At 39.9% G+C, this 19,030-nt stretch overlaps 1 protein-coding gene across 1 annotated transcript in view; it reads right to left on the bottom strand.

Moving 5' to 3' along the window:
• Lgr4 (leucine rich repeat containing G protein-coupled receptor 4) overlaps nt 1-17,297 on the bottom strand; it is a 91,135-nt gene extending 73,838 nt beyond the window's left edge. The window contains exon 1 of the mRNA XM_047517362.1: nt 16,636-17,297. Within this exon, the coding sequence (XP_047373318.1) occupies nt 16,636-16,820 (185 nt within the window). The 5' untranslated portion in view covers nt 16,821-17,297. The remainder of the gene's footprint in view (nt 1-16,635) is intronic.
• Between the last annotated feature and the right edge of the window lie 1,733 nt (nt 17,298-19,030).

Raw genomic sequence — 19,030 nt, 5'->3', positions numbered from 1 at the left:
AGTTTCAAAAGGATAACACAGAATTTAGTGTAGTACAAGAACAAACTTTGGCAGAAGTTTATATCAATCAATGTGTGAAATGCTGAAAATGGTTATGATTTGTCAGGAAAATTCTGTTACTAGAGACACTACTTCAGAAAAACAAATGATATACATCTATACTAGACTGAATACCTTAAAGTCTTTAAAAAATAACCCAGGAAATTTGGGTAATCCCCCTTTACCTTGGTTTCACTTTCTGTGGTTTCAGGTTCCTGTGGTCAACCCTGGTCTGAAAATATTAAATGGAAAATTCTTGAATTTAAAAAAATAAATAAATAAAAAATACCCCAGGAAATGGAGAGTAGTCTCCCCTTAGCTTCAGTTTTCATTGTCCATGGTTTCAGTTATCCGTGGTCACCCATGATCCAAAAATATTAAATGGAAAACTCCAGAAGTAAAATTCTTAAGTTTTACATTACACACCATTCTGAACTGTGTGGTGAAATATCATGTCCTCCTGCTCCCCCTCACCCAAAATGTAAAGCATCCCTTTTATCCAAAGGATCTGCACCGCTACTAGCCACCTAGAAGCTAATATGACACCAACTGTCATGGTATCACAGTGCTTGTGTTAAGTAACCCTAATTTTAATTAATGAGAGTCCCAAAGTATGAGAGTAATGATGCTGGCAATTCTGAAAAGAAAAAGTCATATGGCTAAGAAAAGCCATAATGTGCTTCCTTTAAGTGAAAAGCTGAAAGTTCCTGACTTCATAAGGAAAGAAAGAAAATCATACTACTGAGGTTGATACGGTCTGTGGTAAGAATGAATCGTCTATCCGTGAAATTGTAAAGAAGGGAAAAGAAATGCTCAGTAACTTTGCTGTCACACCACAAACTGCAAAAGTTAAGACCACTGTGTGCACAAGTGCTTAGGAAGGAAGAGGCACTAAAGTCATGCAAATACATAAAGGAGAAAACCATACACACAGGGTTTTGCAACTTCAGGAATTCACTGGCAGTCTTAGAACTTATTCCCTGTGACTGCTATATCTCAGGAGGGCTTCTATTGTTTCTGCTGGTCAATCCTTAAATGACTGGAACTGTTTTATTACCTATATCTCTTTACTGAGTGTTCTGACATTTCTAAGGTGAACAAAATCAGCTGGTTCCCCTAACCACTGAAGACTTAAGGTAATAATGTCCTATACGTATGAAAATTGAAAGATGGAACCTAGCTGGATAAAATAACTCCCTTAAAAACACCTTCAATTAAGTCTCATAAATCCAATATTCTGCTTTCGAATGGTATAGCTGTGATCCACCAACAGATCAGCTTACAGGTATTTTTATTATATTCAATTACCTTATCATGCCATTATTATTCCAGAATCCCTCTAACAGCAATGAAATCATTAACATTGTTCAAGGAAATGAAAGGGATAGAATTTTGAAAATGGATGACAAGGGGCCTTAGAACTAAAGCTCTAGAGCTGGGTTCAGTAGTGCAAGCCTGTAAACCCAGTGGCTCCAAAGGCTGAGGAGGGAGGATCGCAAGTTCAAAGCCAGCCCTAGTAACTTAGCAAAGCCCTAAGCACCCCGGCAAGACCCTGTCTCAAAATAAAAAACAAAAAGGGTTGGGGATGTAGCTCAGTGGTTAAGGGCTTCGGGCTTCAATTCCAGAAGCCAAAACAAACAAACATACAAAAAAAAAACCAAAAAAACTAAAGCTCTAAAACCATGTTGCCAAAAAAATTAAAAAGCAACATTCAACAAGTCTTATAAATTATATATAGAGCATATGGGCATATGACTACTTGAAACAAAGTCCTGGGTAGAATTAATACTTTCAATTCCTCCTGGCAGAATACTTTCCTTCTGACAGAAAATAAACACTTTCAATTCCACAAATTTCCATTTGGAAAATGAAAAAACTGAACTTACTATAATGTTGTTACTTTAAAATTAAAAAAAAAAAAAAATCTCAAAATTTTGCTCTCATCTCCATTCCTTGCTCTGAGGTTCTGAATGCAATAACAACTGCAATTTAAAACTAAACAAACAAAAAACATCTTTTTGCCAGCCCTGCATAGAAACCTCTCTATTGGAACCAACAAGTCTAATCCTCCTGTTTGCCGAGTAATGCGCAATGGCATAACACCTAGCAATCTAGTCCATACCATATAACTAGGTATAACTTTGTTGAGTTTCATGGAATTGCCCAACAAAAACACTTAAAAACTGAAGTTTTTACTATTCAAAACTACTTTTCACGACCTAAAACTAAAGTTTAAAGAGTCTAGTCTTATTTCCAAAGTCGGCATAATTTTTCACCTAAAATAATAAAATGTTAAATTTTAAAATCAAGACCACCAGAGCACTGTTCAGTACCATTTAGTCATGAATGGCAACTCCAGACAAATGCTTTACACTATTCCTCTAAGAACACCCACCAATCATCACTCAAAAACTGAGGCCTAAGTCACTGTGTCAAAGGTATAAATTATGTCCCAAAGACAGCTCCAGGCACTACTAAGCTTGGAATTGCTTACTGAGCAACCATGTTGTTCCAAACAAACTAAATGTTTAAGAGGCTAAAGGGCAGTGGAGGCAATTATTGGAAGGAAATTTCTCACTAGGCCAGAAAGGAATAATTAAGTCTTTGCATGCTAAATCACATCACTAGAGTTAACAATGAAGTAATCAAGTGTAAATGGTGACAAAGCCCATCTATAGGACTCATGAAAGGAAATTAAGGTTGTGGGTAATCTAGACTATTGTTGCTTAAATACCACAAAAATTAGTCCCTAAAACTTCATTCATTCATCCTCTCTTTATACAAATGTGAGTGCTTTTTGTGGGAGGCAAGAAATTGGTTAATCTAGCAATTAAGGCAAATATACTGAATCATCAGAAGTAAAACACCACTCAGCTACTAATTCACAGGCAGAGATCCAACATCGTTCCCATACTACTTAGACTGTACCAAGTGCTCAGTAATGAAATACTTCCATGATAAGAGGTACATTGTGTACTCCGTTCAAAAATATGACTCGAATCATTTAAGATTATACACCTAATATATACTTTTGATATTGTACTCCCTGTACTTCAGAACACAGAATTCACACACACATGTGTGCATACACACTAGGCTAGTTGTGGGAGTGTGTGGATAGGAAGCTGGGGAGAAAGATAGAGGCCACTCGTATGATCTTCTAACAACTGTTCAATAACACATTAAAATTGATTACACATTCTGAGGAAGCAAAATAACACTCTGAGGCTCTGGAGTTAAAAGGACTAGACTGAAACTTTGATTCTGCAATCACAGGTTACAGAGGTTGAAACTGTGGTACCTCAAAGAGTCTTCTCTATTTTAGGGGTAAGGTCAAGACTAGGACTTGAACTCAGGACTCTAAGCTGATCTGGTAAGTTTGTTATTATTTTTGTTGCCCGAAATAATTTAGGTAGGACTCACTAGACATTGCAAAAATAGCACAGTGAGTTCCTTCACCCAGCTTTGCCTCATGGCAACATCTTACATAATCATAATATACTAGCTGAACCAAGAAATTCATTTTGGTACAACATATTTACTAAACTAAAGACCTCAACCAGATTTTACTGCTTTTTATGTACACTAATTTTTTTTTTTTTTAAATCCCATGGACAGCTTCACAGAGCACCACTATAACCATAAGAAACTGCTCCTTCACCACAGAGAAATTGTCTCCTGGTACCCCTTTATAGTCACACCATCTTCCCATCTCTAATCCTAGCCACCACTATTCTGTTCTCCATCACTACAGTTTTGCATTTCTAGAGTGTTATACCTAGAATCAGAACAGGATCTCTCCCCTATTAAATGGAAAACCAGAGCCAGATCAATTATATTCTATCAATCCTTAATAGAAGTTCACTGAGAAGGGAGGCAAGGTCTGAAAATACCAACAAAATTTGTTGTTAAAATTTACGTAATTGAAAGGTTTAGCAAATGTCTACAAATAAGTGTAATATAGGCCCTTGGGGAGTGTGAACTTTTTGTATCCTCCATGGAAGACTCCATTACCTCTTTAATGGATGGTCCATAACACACAGAGTTTTAGGTCTACTGCATGAGGTGATCTTTAAGATCTCTTCCAAATCTACACCCCCAAGGAGCTGAGAACAGTTTTAGCAGAGGACAAAACAGACTTAACTTCTCCAGAACAAATTCCTCATCATAAAATAAGCAGTTCCTATATCTAATATATGTAAGATGTATTAATGCCTAATCTAGAAAAAGCAATAAAGGATACTTGTTGTACCACTCACTCAACCAATAACCCTAGTCTAAGAACACAAAGACAGAACACCCATCTGCAAAACCCTACTCCTTACCTTTGGTAATTAGACCTTATTCCCCATGGTTTCTCTATCTCTGAAATGGGAATAATAACAGCATGTGCTTCAGAGGGTTGCTGGGAGGATTAAATAGAGACCACATGTAAAGCATGTCGCTTGGTGTGTGGCACTGAATAGCATTAGCAACTAAGTTAATAACAGGATGATGGGGATGATTTGTCTAAAACAGCAAGACAGACCATAAAGCTTGTCATGACTAAGATGGCAACAAAAACCAAACGGGAAAGCAAAACGCTTCCAGGACAAGACAACTTTTAGAATCACCTAGCAAACGACTGTCCAGGATGGGGCTGGCTGTCACCGGCACATTGAAACCATGCCACAGATTCAATCATGAATAGGCCCACTGCTAAAGGAAAATGCACACAGATCCAAATAGGAACTCATGAAGTCTGTAAAATATTAACGGCTTAATAAACATCAGCTCACACTATCAACAAACACAGTGTTCAAGTCAACTGAAGAGTACCAACTAAATTAATACCAAGTTGACTAAATGAAATGCCTCGGGGGGAAAAAAAGGCTCATGGGTGATTCACTTTTATGCTGACTTCCCTATAAAAACATCTTCAACAGGAGAGGCAGGAAATTCCAGTGAGTGAAGGGGCAGCTATATGGAAACCATCATACTGCACACTTGCCTTTTTAATCTGCACATTTAGAAATTTTCTCCTAAAGAAAACAGAAAAGTGAGTCCACTAATAGGTCTGCTCATCAAATATCACCAGTGAATTCCACGAAAGGAAGAAAAAGCAAGCCAAAAAGCATATGACTGATACCTCCCTGACACAGAAAAACAGTATTTAATGATGTGAATGCTTTTAAATGAAGAGGAACAAAATGCAGGACTCACAGGCAAAAATATTTTTTTAAAAAGGCAGGGAAACTGAGAGAACCAAAATGAAATCTAAGAATTCTACTCTTAAAGTACAGACTTTTAAACAAAATCATCTTTTAACAGGTTTTGTTAATACTACTTTTATGCTAACCATATATAGAAGTTATGAGTAACGGGTGATAACAAATCTCATTACAGTTCTGAGACATTAAAATCAAGACCAACATTTAGTTACCATATGACCAGGATACAGGCATTTATGCAAGTGAAATAAAAACCTGTACTTGTACAAGAACCTCTATGTGACCTCTATAGTGGCTTTACTGGTAACTGTCCCAAAATGGAAACAAGGCAAAAGTTCCTCAACTGGGGATTGGACAAGTTGCAGTACACCCATGCAATGAAACACTCCTTGGCAATGAAATGAATATACTATATTGACATAGGCCAACAACACGGTGGAATCTCAAGTGCAGTGTAATGAGTAGAAGCAGATACAAAAGACTGCATTCAACTTCATTCAATTTATAAGACTTTCTGGTAAAAGCAAAACTGTATCAAGAGACACAGGGTGGAAACAGTTTAAGAGTTATGGGCAGCCCAGGGTGGGTAGGGGTTTAACTACCAAAGGGCACAAAGAAATTTGGGGCAGTGATGAAAATATTCTAAATCTTGACAGTGATGGTGGTCACATGACTGTACACATTTCAAAACTTGCAGAACTGTACACTAAAAAAGATCGGTTTTAACATAGAGAGGTTTGAGGCATTTTCCCTATGAACATACAGCTATGAAAGTCAGTTAAAGTAAGGAAGATGAACATTCCAGGATGAAACCATTTATTTTAGGATAAAAGATAGAGGCACTAAAAACAAGGGTAACCTTAGTAAGATTCATTTGTGAAGAATCCTAAAACAGAAACTTCTTTAAAATTAAGTCTTCTTAGAGTCGGCAAATTTAAAGAAAAGAGTTCATCAAGAATTACAAAAGGGTTTTACACTTACAGGAGAAAATGTGAAAGGCAATAATTTCTATAAGCATATTATTAAATGGCTTATGTTCAGTAATGATACTAAGAACCATCAGATATACCTTTTGGATAAGATGAATACAACAGTTTAAATACATAGATATTTGGTCATATTTGGGACTAAAGATCAGTTCCTTTAGATACATCAATCCCTGTCAAAGTCAGTCTGTATATCTGGGAAACAATGAAACCATCAGTCAGGCTGGGATTACTTTAGGTTTGGAAGGACCCAGAGAAATTGATGCTATATTTCCTCTTTGAATATCCTAAGATTTTTTTCTTCTTACTAAAGGCTACCCCAGCTAGGTGGTGCCAAGGACAAATTCTTTTAACACAGAATAAAACCTGAGAAAGATGGGTATTAACTTATATCTCTTTCCCACTTTCTTGGTCACCTCCTGTCATACCTGCCAACAAGCCTCCACACTATAGATTCAGATTGTACAAAGCAAAGCCTTAATGCTAGCAAGGATGTACTATGCAACAAGAACCTGTCTAAGCAGCAGGTTCTCATGGCTACCATGAGAATGATCAATTGATTGCTTTCTGGGGACTGACAAAAAGACAAACATAAAGGCAGGCAGTCCTCCAGGCATGTCCTACCAGGAATCCAGCATCTGCATTCCCAATATATATCACATATCAAATCTAGAAGAACAGCACTCAAATGCCCTGTACACACATGCACATCTAAATGAGTGCACACACTCACACATGTACACGGACACATGCAAATCCCCTTTGGTGAAGTACATGACTAAGAAACGCCCCCCCTCCAAGAAAGCAGACCACACAGACTTAATTTAAACTGATATTAGAAACTGGCTTATCCAAAACACAGGATTTCCTTTCCACAGAAAGTACCCAGGCTTTGGAAAACAGTTTGATTCCTAGCAGCAGAGCCTGTGGTTAGTGCACAAATTTGCCAACCTACCATGAAGTATGAAACCTTCTGCTGCCTGCCCTCGCAGCCCCAGACTCTGTTTGCAAGGGATAGGAATGAAATATTCCATATGTTTTCTTTGTCAGTGACATGGCTATTGAAAGCAAGGCCACGGTAGTCTCCCTGCTGAGGGACTGGGTCAAGCTATTCATGTGTAACCAGGCAGATGTCAAGATGGTAATGGGAAAAACATCTCAAACTTTTTTTTTTTTTTTTTTTTTAAAGACACCCTGGATAGAAAATGCACAACTGTATTTGAACCACTCGGTCAGTCTAAATAGGTTTCCAGCACTACTGCCACTGTTCCACTGTTGTTCTGACTTTCTAAGACATTTTAAAAGTAGGTCTGAATCAAAACCCAGAAAAGTTTTTAAAAGTTTTTAAAGTTTCTGAAAAAAAATTAATTTTGCTTAGGAAGAATGTCAGGGGCTGAGACCGTAGTTTAGTTATACAAGGCACTGGGTTCGATCCCCAGCACCAAAAAATAAATAAGAATGCCATGTAACTTTTCAGAACTATAACAGATTTTCAAGAAAGGATTTTAGTACTAAAATTACTTTCAAGAGAATAAGTTTTTCTTTATCCACAAAATGTGAACATTAGACTCAAATGTAATATATATATGTATGTATATGTATAATAATTAGTAATCTATCACTCTCATAGTACTTATAAGAAAAGTTCTCTCATAATCTGAATATTTCTAGAACACAGTGATGTGAAGAAACAACAGCTAAATTGTCAGTCCTGAGAACATTCTATCCATGCTAGGTCTATCAATGGAAAGAGACCTGAGAAGGGGGTTCTCACTAGTTTAAGAAGAGTTTGCATTGCTTAATGAAAATCCTCAGTGTCGCAAAGTCCAGCTATAATGAGGAAAGTCACATGTCCTTTGCTCTGAAGAGAAACCCATCCCCCTCTCAGGATAGTTCCTTGCTACTTGATCAGCCATCTGAGGAAAGCAGTACCAAGACACAGAGACAAAGGTAAAAGAGTCTAATCTCCCCTGGGCTCTCTCTGCCAGGGGAACCATACCTTCCTGCCATCAGGCTTTCTTGTTAGAAAGGCAAGGAACACTACCTGCAAGAAGGTATCTTCATAAACACTCCTATTTCTCCATCAGGATCTTTATAGATTTCTTCATGGATTTATGGATCTGCCAGCTGACTGGTCTTTTTCACAGTAGCTCACCTGTAAAGTCCAGAACAGGTCTGGAACCTGATATACATTCACAGAATCAAAGAAGTAGTGTCCAGAACGTCATATCACAAGTAACACACATATAAAGCTGCTTAGTGACTCCCAAAAGAAATAACAACAAATAGAGTCCTCACTTTGTGTCAGTAAAAGAAGCCATGATGAAGAGAGTTCCTAGGTGAGATATGGTCATAATTAAGCTCCTTTTTGCAGATGGGAAAACTAATATCCAAAGTGGCTGTCTTACCCAATCTCAAAGACGCTTCCTAAACTCAGGCGTCTTGATTCCTTGTGCCAAACTCTCAAAACATTAAAAAATAAAAAATCATTTTGAAAGTTAGTTAATAAAAATATTCCTATAAAGGAAGACTGCACAGCCAATAGTAACACAAAATGCTGGATGACAGGCCTATGGACTCAAAAAGACCTTGGAGAACCGAAGGCCAATCAGAAAATTTTTCTTTGCAGTAAAATATTAAGATTAGAGAAAACTAGTCAAATGAGATGAACTAACAGAAATAGCACAGAAAGGATGAAAACTGGGATTATGTTAGACTGGTAAGTAAACACCAATTAGTAAAGCCCAAATGGGTAATTTTTAAAAGATGATATTAAAATATTTGAAAGAGATTATATTCATTTAAAATTGCCTTCTAAACTCAGATCTAATTATATGAGAATTCTGTGACTATTTCAACTTAATGTGAGATAAGTAGGGTTTGAAGAAGCCTAAAGGGCCATTATGACATTTAAAAAATAAAATATTAATTTAGCACCTAAAACAGAAGACTGAAAAGCACATGGACAGTCTTTAAGAAACTTGAAGGTCCATAGTTGATACTATTTGTTTTCTCCCCACCAACTACAGAACAGAGGCTAATAAACTTCACGGCAGAGTTGCTAAGGTGTTAAGTTATTCCAGAGACAGTGCTCTCTCATTTCTCTTGCAAGAAAGCAGCTCTCTCAGCCAGTGTGCGCACACAGGAAGCATAACAATCTAGAACAGAGTGGCAACCATGGGTCACCCCTCTCCTGAAATATCTGGTCTACCAATATGTATTATACATATGGTTTTCCTTAAGGGTTTCCATGCAGGAAGCATATTCCAAACAGAAATGGGGGGGCGGTGCATAAGTTAATCAAGGTCATAGCCCAAATCCTGGCATTTTAGAAGAGACTACCAACTTGGATGCTCACCTACCTCTTGGCACCTTCAACACCAGAAACCTGGAGTAAGTGAGAATGATAAAATTGATCTCCCTTCACATGAAAACAGCACTAACCATGCTCTTATGTGAGTTTCGATGTCACCACTTGTACTAAATTACTCTGCGGTTTATACCAAAAGTTACACCAGGGAACCTCAAAGCCTAAGGGGAGTGGAGAAGAGAGACCTAAAGCAATCCTAGGCACATTCCTTAGCCAAGCCTAGAATAGCTCCAAGGTAAAGGAGTCATCTCCCTGCCAAATTTATGTCACTCTTCTGAGAAAGGAAAATTTCCCCAAATAGAACTTTAAAAATATAAGGGAATGATTTTTCTGGATACTGGGTTCTACATTTTGATTCAAATACAATATCAAACCTATTGTGTCATCAGGGTGCAATGAGACTTTCATTCTGTCAATGGTCAACTTTATTTTTAAAACTCTGTATCAAAAATTTTAAAAAGTAGCTACAGTCTTCTAGTATAAAAAGAAAACAATTAGCTAAGAGGGTTTTCACAGTCTTACATATCTTGATTTACAATACTTAACTAAAAATTAAATATGAAGGATAAAGGTCACTAAATGTCTTATAATATATTAAATATGGTTCCTCCACATGTTTTCTCACCAGCAGACAGACTAGCCCAGGATCTAACCATACACTCAGCTGCCTCCCAAATATCTATGGTTAACATTTCCTTACAAAAGATATTCTTATATCGTATGGGACAACACACTGTCACAAGAGTGTTGTTCAAGGTTTTATTCATAAGAGCTTTCAAGTACAAAAAGTTAAGAAATGTATTTTAAAACATTTTTTTAATGTTCATTTCCTGGGCCTAGACCATCAGAGGGCATTTCCCAAACCTCAACCACTTGCATCTAAAATAAGAGATGCACAATTCCAAATCTTGTGGTTGGGGAGTACCTGGCTAGAGCACTTTTTCGACAATTAAAAAATAAGTCATGGTACAAAAACACGTTTTATAGACTAAAAATAATGAACCCAAACATTTGGAGTTTTAATTACCTGGACATAATATACAGTACTTCAGGACACTTTCAAGAATCTTGTTAAAAATAGTCCAACCATATACAGAGTTTAACAGTAAATATTTACCCATGAGTCAATATGGAGTATAATACTACAAGAGTACATCATGCTACTTAAAAGGGGTATTTGAGCACCAACTTGCTAAAGATGTTAGAAAGTTGAGAAGTTATCGAGTCTACATGAACTATAAAATCATGACCTGTTTCATGCTAAGACTAATTTCTAACAATTTATGAGACCAGTTTCAGACAATAGTACTGACACCTGGCATACAGTGTGACCATCAGGTGCTTAAAGGGTCAAAAGAAGTGTCAAGAAGGCAGACAAATTAGCCATTGTGCAAGAATACTGATTTGCTAAGTGCCCTAGATTTCTTCCCCTCACTGATGGGTTTTAAAATTAGAGTATTTTATCATCTTCAGTCAAACTTAAAAAAAAAAAAAAAAAAAAAACACACTTTGAACAGAGTTGGGGGGGATAAAAGGGAAAAGTATCTATATATATAGGAAAACAAGCTTCAGCATTGCCAAAAATGGGTCACATGGGACAGTTAAAGAGCAAACTGAATAGAATATTTCTAAACCTGAAACCTTGAGATCTAGTTTTAAAAATGGAAAGAGAAAAGTCCTCTTATCAAGAACAACCTAAGGTGGATTTGTTACACTTTTCAAACTTAAAGGCACATTTAGCAGGGTTTAACTTTTAACCCAGGTATATCACCAAATATTGTGATTTTATGGATATTATATAGACAAAAAGTAGAAGACAGTCTTAGAAAGATTTGAATGAACCACTAAATCATTCTTACAACTTTATTTAATATTTTACACAAAGTCACAGAAATTCAAAACAAAGGGGCATTGGCCACCATCTAATTCAAGATCTATCATTTATTGAAAAGAAAAATAATAAAAGAATAGGTTCAATCAAGGAGAGCAGAAACCAAAATCTAAACTTGCAGGCTGTCAGTACTTTCCACTATTATAAAGATGACTAAAATAAAAATCTAAGAGACAGACAGATTGACAGAGACAGAGGCCAAGAAAATGCCTAAACTTGCCTGGATCCACCTACTAATACAAATCTTTGATCTTTCCTGAGAGATTAAGTTGTCAAATGTTGCCTTACAATTCTCATGCGAAGAGCCAGGTACCTGGACATTAAACATGCAATAGGATAACTGCCATAAGCATTTACTTCAAATGGAAATCATAAAATATTATTGGTTACTTCAAACCGTAAGGAGCACAGAATAAGAGAATTGCTAATTCAAATCCTAAGTACTACTTCAGTCACATCTAACATGTTACTTTGTGAGACACTGAGCTTCCCATTCAATGAAAATATTCCAGTTGAACTGGATAACTCAGAGTCTCCTAGGAGAGCGAGATTTATACACATATGTTTCACTAAACACAACAGAGAAGACTCAGAAGTACATGAAAATAAAAACTCCAGGTTGTAAAGTATAGCTCAGTGGTAGAGTGCTTGCCTGGCATGTGTGAAGCCTCAGGTTCCATCCCAGCACTACAAAACACATACATACATTTAGTTAAATTAAAAAATCAAACTAAATAGAAAGTTCTTGTTATAGGTGTTATTTTTTTTTTTTAACAGATGAGGAAACAAAAGCCCCTGAAGAGTTAGGCACACCATTACCTCAAGGTCACTCCAGTGAATTATTGACAGACCTGGACCCAGTTCCCATGTTCCCAGCAGAATGCTCCTTCCTCTGTAGCATTTAAAGAGAACCAGTGGTTCATTAGTTTTTAAGATAAAAGACCTATATTGAAAAATGCTCATATATTGTCCTTGTTTTGAACAAAGTTCACTTGTATATAAAAACAACACATTTCTAAAAAGACACACTAGGCTAAATACTGAAATTACAGATAATAATTCATAAATAAAAGAATATCAAAACTCTTCCCTCAATAAGGTGCATTAAGCCACTGATTACTGATCTGACCTGCCAACAAACACAGAGCAGATATTGGAAAATGTTTAAGAAAATACTTTAAAATGATACCAGTGAAAGAAGAAAGGTGTTCTGTGTGTACTGAGAAAAATACACCTTCGAGAAGAATCTGGGATGACACACCCAAAGGAAGAAGGAAAAGCAACAGATTCTTTAAGAAAAACACTTCAAAGCCCTTCAGGTAACCATCAATTCTATACAAAATCTCAGTAGCCTGCTTATGTACAGGATACACACACTGTGAAGGTTTGAGCGATTATGACTAATTACATGGAAGTAAGGACATTGAGTAATTTTTTGTACAGTATCCAAATTACTGAAACAGAGTGATTTTATTTTGCAAGTGTTAAGCCGTACCCACAGGAAACAAGCAAGGTTTTTCTACCCTAGCAAAGTGCCTTAGCTACCATGCGTTCTGCAACAAGTCTCCATGGCAAATTTCCTAACACACACTTGTAAACACAAAGAACTCCTCTAAGTGCATGTTAAAAAACAGGCTTGTGAGACTTCAAGTAGAAGAATATTCTGTTGCTCTTGGGATCTTTTCCTGAGAGGAGCATAACATTATCATCACCTCACCTTCCTTAAATTGTATAAGAATTACAAAATATTAGAATCTTCCAGAAGCAAGAAGCAGCCTTAGAGATAATCTAGGGAATTCAATTGCTTTATTGTTAAGATAAGGAAATTGTCACCCTCCACACACATACACAAAAAAGTGGAATGACTTGCCCAAGGCCACACAATTACTCAGTGGTGAGGTAAGGGCTATGATCACAGGCTCAGATCTACCACTCTCTTACAAAGCCACAGAAACAGCCTTTATAATCTTAAAATTATGTGCCAGGCATAATCTAGGATATGAAAATTTGTGCTCTGGGTCTACAGGTCTCAAACTTTATAGCAGTGACACATAAACCAGAGGACACATGTACACAATTGCCTCCTCACCATCACTGTGACTTCCTCTCTTCTCCCCCTATCTTGGAATGTAGCTGATACCACTAACATAGGAATAACCTTGAATCCTTTTGATAAAATAAATGTCGGAATTTTAATATTAGTAAGATCACTTCCTCTAACAGACCTCAGGGTGAATTGTGACACAGGATTGAAAACATAAATAATCACTACAGGTGCAGCAAATGGCGTGAACGCAGGAATTCCATCAACAGTACTGCGAATTACATCTACTCCATCCCCAGACTCTGGTACGGCAGCTTTCAGCAGGAAACAGACAGTCTGACTGAACAAGTTCAAACGAGCCTAGAGGAGAAGCAGGTATCCTCTCTCTGGGGCCTTCTCAAATCTGGGCAAAAGGGTAAATGCTGAGAATGCTGAATTTGACAATACCCTGTGGGAATGGGATCTGAATTCCAAGTTCCAATTCTGCTTCTCAGTGTGACCTTATGTCCTTATTTATTCACTCCTGCATGTTAAGAGCCTCCTGTGTATTGTTTGTGGACTCAAGATTTGAGTAAAATAAAATCCCTGATCTGTCAGTCCTCAGGTCTCTAAAGTGAATGAATACTTGCCTCCCCACATAAGATAAAAATACTATCACTTGGAGGAACCATTGAGGAATGAGAAAAATAAATAAATAAATAAAGCACTTTGATTAATAATTATAGTCTCATCCTTTTAACTGCTATTTTTGTGTTCGTAATTTTATGTATAATGTGCTCCAGAAATTAAGAATAGCTGAACAAACACTTAGGGACCATGGATCTAATTCCTTGATGTGTGTTGTGTCACTGTGGCTCAGCAAAGCTGCGGTGGGACAGCAGACTGGAAGTAGTTGGTAAGTCACCCCAGATAATCCCAAGGTATCTTGTGAGTTTGAGCACAGTGTGCAGAGCAGACCTGTAGCACCTGTCCCTCCTCATCCAAGGATTCTGAGCATTAATTGGATTACTCCTGAGAAAAATGTAAACATATTGCCTTTGAAACCTCCTTTAGAGAGGGATACAGTAAATACTATAAACTTTCTGAGGGTGAAATGAGGAATCTTAGGGGGAAATAAGGAGGTATCAGAATGTACCTATAGGTCACAAATCAAGAAGAAAGTACAACACATTTGCTCACCACCACAGCTCAGAAAGTGCTGTCATGATGCTGGTTTAGGCACTCTGATCTGGACTGGGGCCAGTTATTTTCTGTTTCCCAAGCCATGAACAGTAACTTTCCTAAGACTCAAAGTTGAAGACATAGCATTTCACTGCCTCCAGTGACTTGTACAGGAAGATGCCTGATGCTCTCTAGAGAGAAACATGCTCTCATAAAAATGTGACATTTCTGACTGACTTTAGATACTAATGTAAAACAGGTACTTTTTCTTAGAGGGCAAGTTTGCTCCTTAAAATCCAAGAATTCTGCAAAACAAGATCTTCACAACTGGTCTAAATAGTAAGTCATGCTTTTCCATACATGGAGAGACTTGAAAGAAGTTCTGGGAAGGCACCTCTCTGCCTCAATTCTCTTGGAGTTTCTAAAGAATTTGGGAATTTAAAAATGAGAGGAAAAAAAAAAAAAAAAGCCCATTTCTTCTATCCATATCTTCTTTTCCTGCTCAAACTTTGCCAAAGCACCTTTGTGAGCAAAATGTTCCATGCTGCAAAGTTTACTTTTTTGATGAAAAGTTAAACTTCCCCATGCTGCAAAGAACTGATTTCAAATAACCAACAGCTAAAACCTGGGGGTTGGGGGGCAAAGACTACAGGACAGAGTACGGTGAGGTAGAAGAATGAAACAGGTTTCAAGGCATAGGCCCTCAGTGCTCACTAAAGCCCATACTGAGAGGACAAGCAGAACAGCATGTCACCACCCACCTGGAAATGAAGCAATGTTCTGGCCTGCCTAAAAGGGATTTCTTAACAGGGTCTGCTATTCCTTTAAAACTGTCTATTTCTAAGAGGACCCTTTCAGTAGCTATAAGGTAAAAGGAAATTCCCTTCATCCAAGGGCCTCTCAACCCCTTCCTCTCTCAAACAGTTCTTTCACTACTCCTGATTTAATCATTCAACCGGCCACACAACACAAGAAAGAAGAACAAGAGCAAGCAACAAGCCCAGCACTCAATTACCCTATTCATTCTCTATCAGTGGCATTTGCCAACACCACCTCCAACACCTATTTCAGATTCCTCCTTTTCTGAAAGGAGTATTTAACGCTCTCAGGGCTCAATTTGAGGAGGAAGGTTTGGGAAGTTAGAACTATTTGAAGGACTCTCACGTCTTGTACCTGTGGACTGGGCTTAGCATATACACTGGAACTTTTTTTCCCTTCTAACATCTGTACCTCCGCTCAGCACTCCTTCTTTAAAGGCTTTGTTGGGTCGGAAAAGTATTTTCACCAAGACAAGCCTGTAATTTCTCCTCCGTCTCTCTTGTTTTCTGCGGCTCCCTGCGTGGTCCAGAACCCTGGCATGTGTGGATGAGTTCTGAGCAAATCTGGGCCGAGGTGCCAGAACTCACTAACACTGGAGTCAAACTGGACGGCAGCTCGCCCCGACTGAGGTACAGGTGTTTCTTCTCCTCGCATGCTGGAACCCAGGGGGGCTCCAGGTGGCTGCCCCACGGAACAAGCCTTGCTCTGGAGGCTGTGGCCAAGTTCTCAGCGCCCTCACCCCCGCCAATAGCGAAAGTTCGCCAAGCGAGCAGGGGCCCGAATGAGAAGGGGAGGTCACGTAAAAAGGGTGCCATGGGCAAGCATTTCCAGAATCCTCCCTCTTTCTTGACCCTAGATACACTTGAGATTTGGTGTTGGGGGGAGGGGATGATTGTGTCCGAAAACTCTGGGAAAGAGCCTACGGTGGCTCGGACCCCGGACTGGTAAAGTTTGGAAAGCACGCGGCGCGGCTTTCCAAGCACCCCACACACACACACAGGTGATCGGCGTACCCGCCACACCGGAGAATGGGGGTGGGGTGGGATCGACCACCGGCCCCGCCCCGCAGCACCCTCGCCAGCCCCCCGCCCCCGAGCCCCACCGCCTGCACTCACAGCGCTTGGGTGAAGGCACTGAGCCCCTCGGGTACAGCCGTCAGCCCCTTCCCGGAGCAGTCCACACGACGGTCGCCGTCGCAGCTGCAGGGCGCCGCACAGAGAGGCGGCGCCGCGCCGCTGGGCCCGGCCGAGCCTAGCAGCCCCAGGGCGAGGAAGCAGAGCAGCCCCAGCGGGCCCGGCATTGCTGCGGCCGCCTCCCGCGCCGGCCTCTCCCGCGGCGCCGCTCGCTGAGAGCGCCTCCGCTGCCCTCCGACGCCCCCCGCCGACCCCGGGCAGCCGGCCTGCGGGCTGGGGCGGGGGCTGTGTCCTTCGGAGGTCCGCGTGGGCTCGGCCCCTTCAGCAGTCCGTCGCAGCAGCGCAGGGACTCAGCGCTCCGGAGTTTCGCCTTTCCCGCTGCTCCATGGAAGCGCAGAGGCAGCCCCACTCCTCTGGCGGCTCAGGCCAGCCGGCCCGGCCCGGCACAACTGCCGGGGCCGCGCTCTGCCATCGCACCCACCTCCCTGCCCACGGCCTCCAGCCGCAGCCGCTCTTCAAGGTTGCGGAGTGCAGGCTTCAGCCATGCCGGCCCCTCGCCCCTGCCCCCGCCCCGGCTCTCGCACAAACACCCAAACTCTCGGTCTCTCTCAGCCGCGGCTCTAGCTCTTCCCGTCCTTTTCCCTTCTAGGGTTGCACGCTCCGGTTCCCAAGCCCCCGGCCGCGGGGTTATGCAAATCACTTAGGTACATGCAAAACTAACCCTTCTCCCGGAGCGCCATTGGTCCGTGGAGGTCTCGAGCTTATTACTATGCAGGCAGAGGATCCGCCATTGGCCAAGAGTAGGACAAGAGGGGCGTGTTTCTCGGGCGTGAGTGACAAGGTAGTGGTGGTGGTGGTGGTAGTGGTTCCAGGCAAAATCCCTGACTTGGCTCGATTTGCGTGGCAGGTTGTGGATTGAAGGTAAAATGATCGGAAGACGAGGAGTCTGGTTTTTCCCTCCCCCCACTCCGTCTTTTTCTTCTACTCCGCAGAAATTGGATCTCCTAAATTGGATGACCTGAAAAGTAAAACTCGCCTCCAGCATTCAGTTAAGTTTCAAATGACTCTCCGCTGTTCCAAAGGGTGAGGACATTGGGAGCTATGCAAACGGAAAAATGATTTGGGGAGACAAGGGAAAACGTTTCCCTCATTTTGACCCAAATCTTTGGGTTTTAGTTATGTATTAAATTAAAACAGTATAACCCACTCCAGCAGCTCACTTCAACTGGGATCTATACCCTTCTTCATGTACACTTGGTACCTAATCTTAGCAACTAATCATCCATAAATTAAACTGCTTCCTCACACACTTTAAAATCCTAAAACCTAGGGATGTTGTAGAGGTCAACAGGTGATGTTTCTCAACACTGGACAATTTCTCCAGACAACAAAACATTTAAGTGATAGGTGGCTACCTTTGAGAAGCCAAAGGAAACCTTAGGTTAGAAATTCTCAGCATTCCCTCTTTTCTGAATTTGGATTCCCCACGGCCTAACAGAATTCACAGAATCATTGTCTGTACCAGATTCAAGTATATGGGTACCTGCCTTCTTGCTTTCTGCTTTGTCTTTGAGTTGCTTTTCTCCATACTGGAGACACATTTTATGAATCCATTAAATTAAAGCAAAAAGGGTTTAAAATGTCACCATCATATAAAGTTAACTAGTCATCTCATGTAGGTAAAATTAAAGACAATGGAAACAAGTTGGTACAGACCAATAAGCTCTCTTAAAATGAAAAATTTTCATTATCTTTGTGTTCAAGAGTTTATCATAAAAATAATTCCAGGTTGGGCAAATGACTAACATACTATAAATTTATTCTAGAGAGTCAATAAATACAGACATGACTTCACAGTTTTAGGAATGACATATTTCCACTGACTGTAGAGTCGAAAGAGAACTTATAGTTGGGCAACTCTCTGAACTCTCAGATACTGTGCTCTGCCCAAGATCATCATAGGCAACTCCTGGCTCCTCTTGTCTGGTGTTCTAGGATCCTTCCCTAAATTGATTTTCATTGTCTAAGTCATTTCTATTATTTTCCAGAAACTTTCATGAGTAAATGAAGTGAGGAGAAAATTCTAAAATTTCTTTGATTTTTTTTAAGGCCTGTCTTTTCTGTTTTATTTCTTATTGCACACACACATGTCGTGTGTGTGTGTGTGTGTGTGTGTGTGTGTGTGTGTGTGTAGTTCTGGGGATTGAATCTAGGGGCACTCCACCTCTGAGCTATGTCCCCAGTCCTTTTTATGTTTCATTTTGGGACAGGTTCTCAGGCTGACCTCAAACTTGAAATCCTTCTGCCTCAGGCTCCCCAGTAGCTGGGATGGCAGGCATGCACCACTGCCCTTGATCCTTTCTTCCTTAAAAAATGA

The sequence above is a fragment of the Sciurus carolinensis genome, chromosome 11 (genome assembly GCF_902686445.1).
Source record: "Sciurus carolinensis chromosome 11, mSciCar1.2, whole genome shotgun sequence".
In the NCBI taxonomy this organism is placed as follows: Eukaryota; Metazoa; Chordata; class Mammalia; order Rodentia; family Sciuridae; genus Sciurus; species Sciurus carolinensis.
This window is presented reverse-complemented; position numbering and strand designations above follow the sequence as displayed.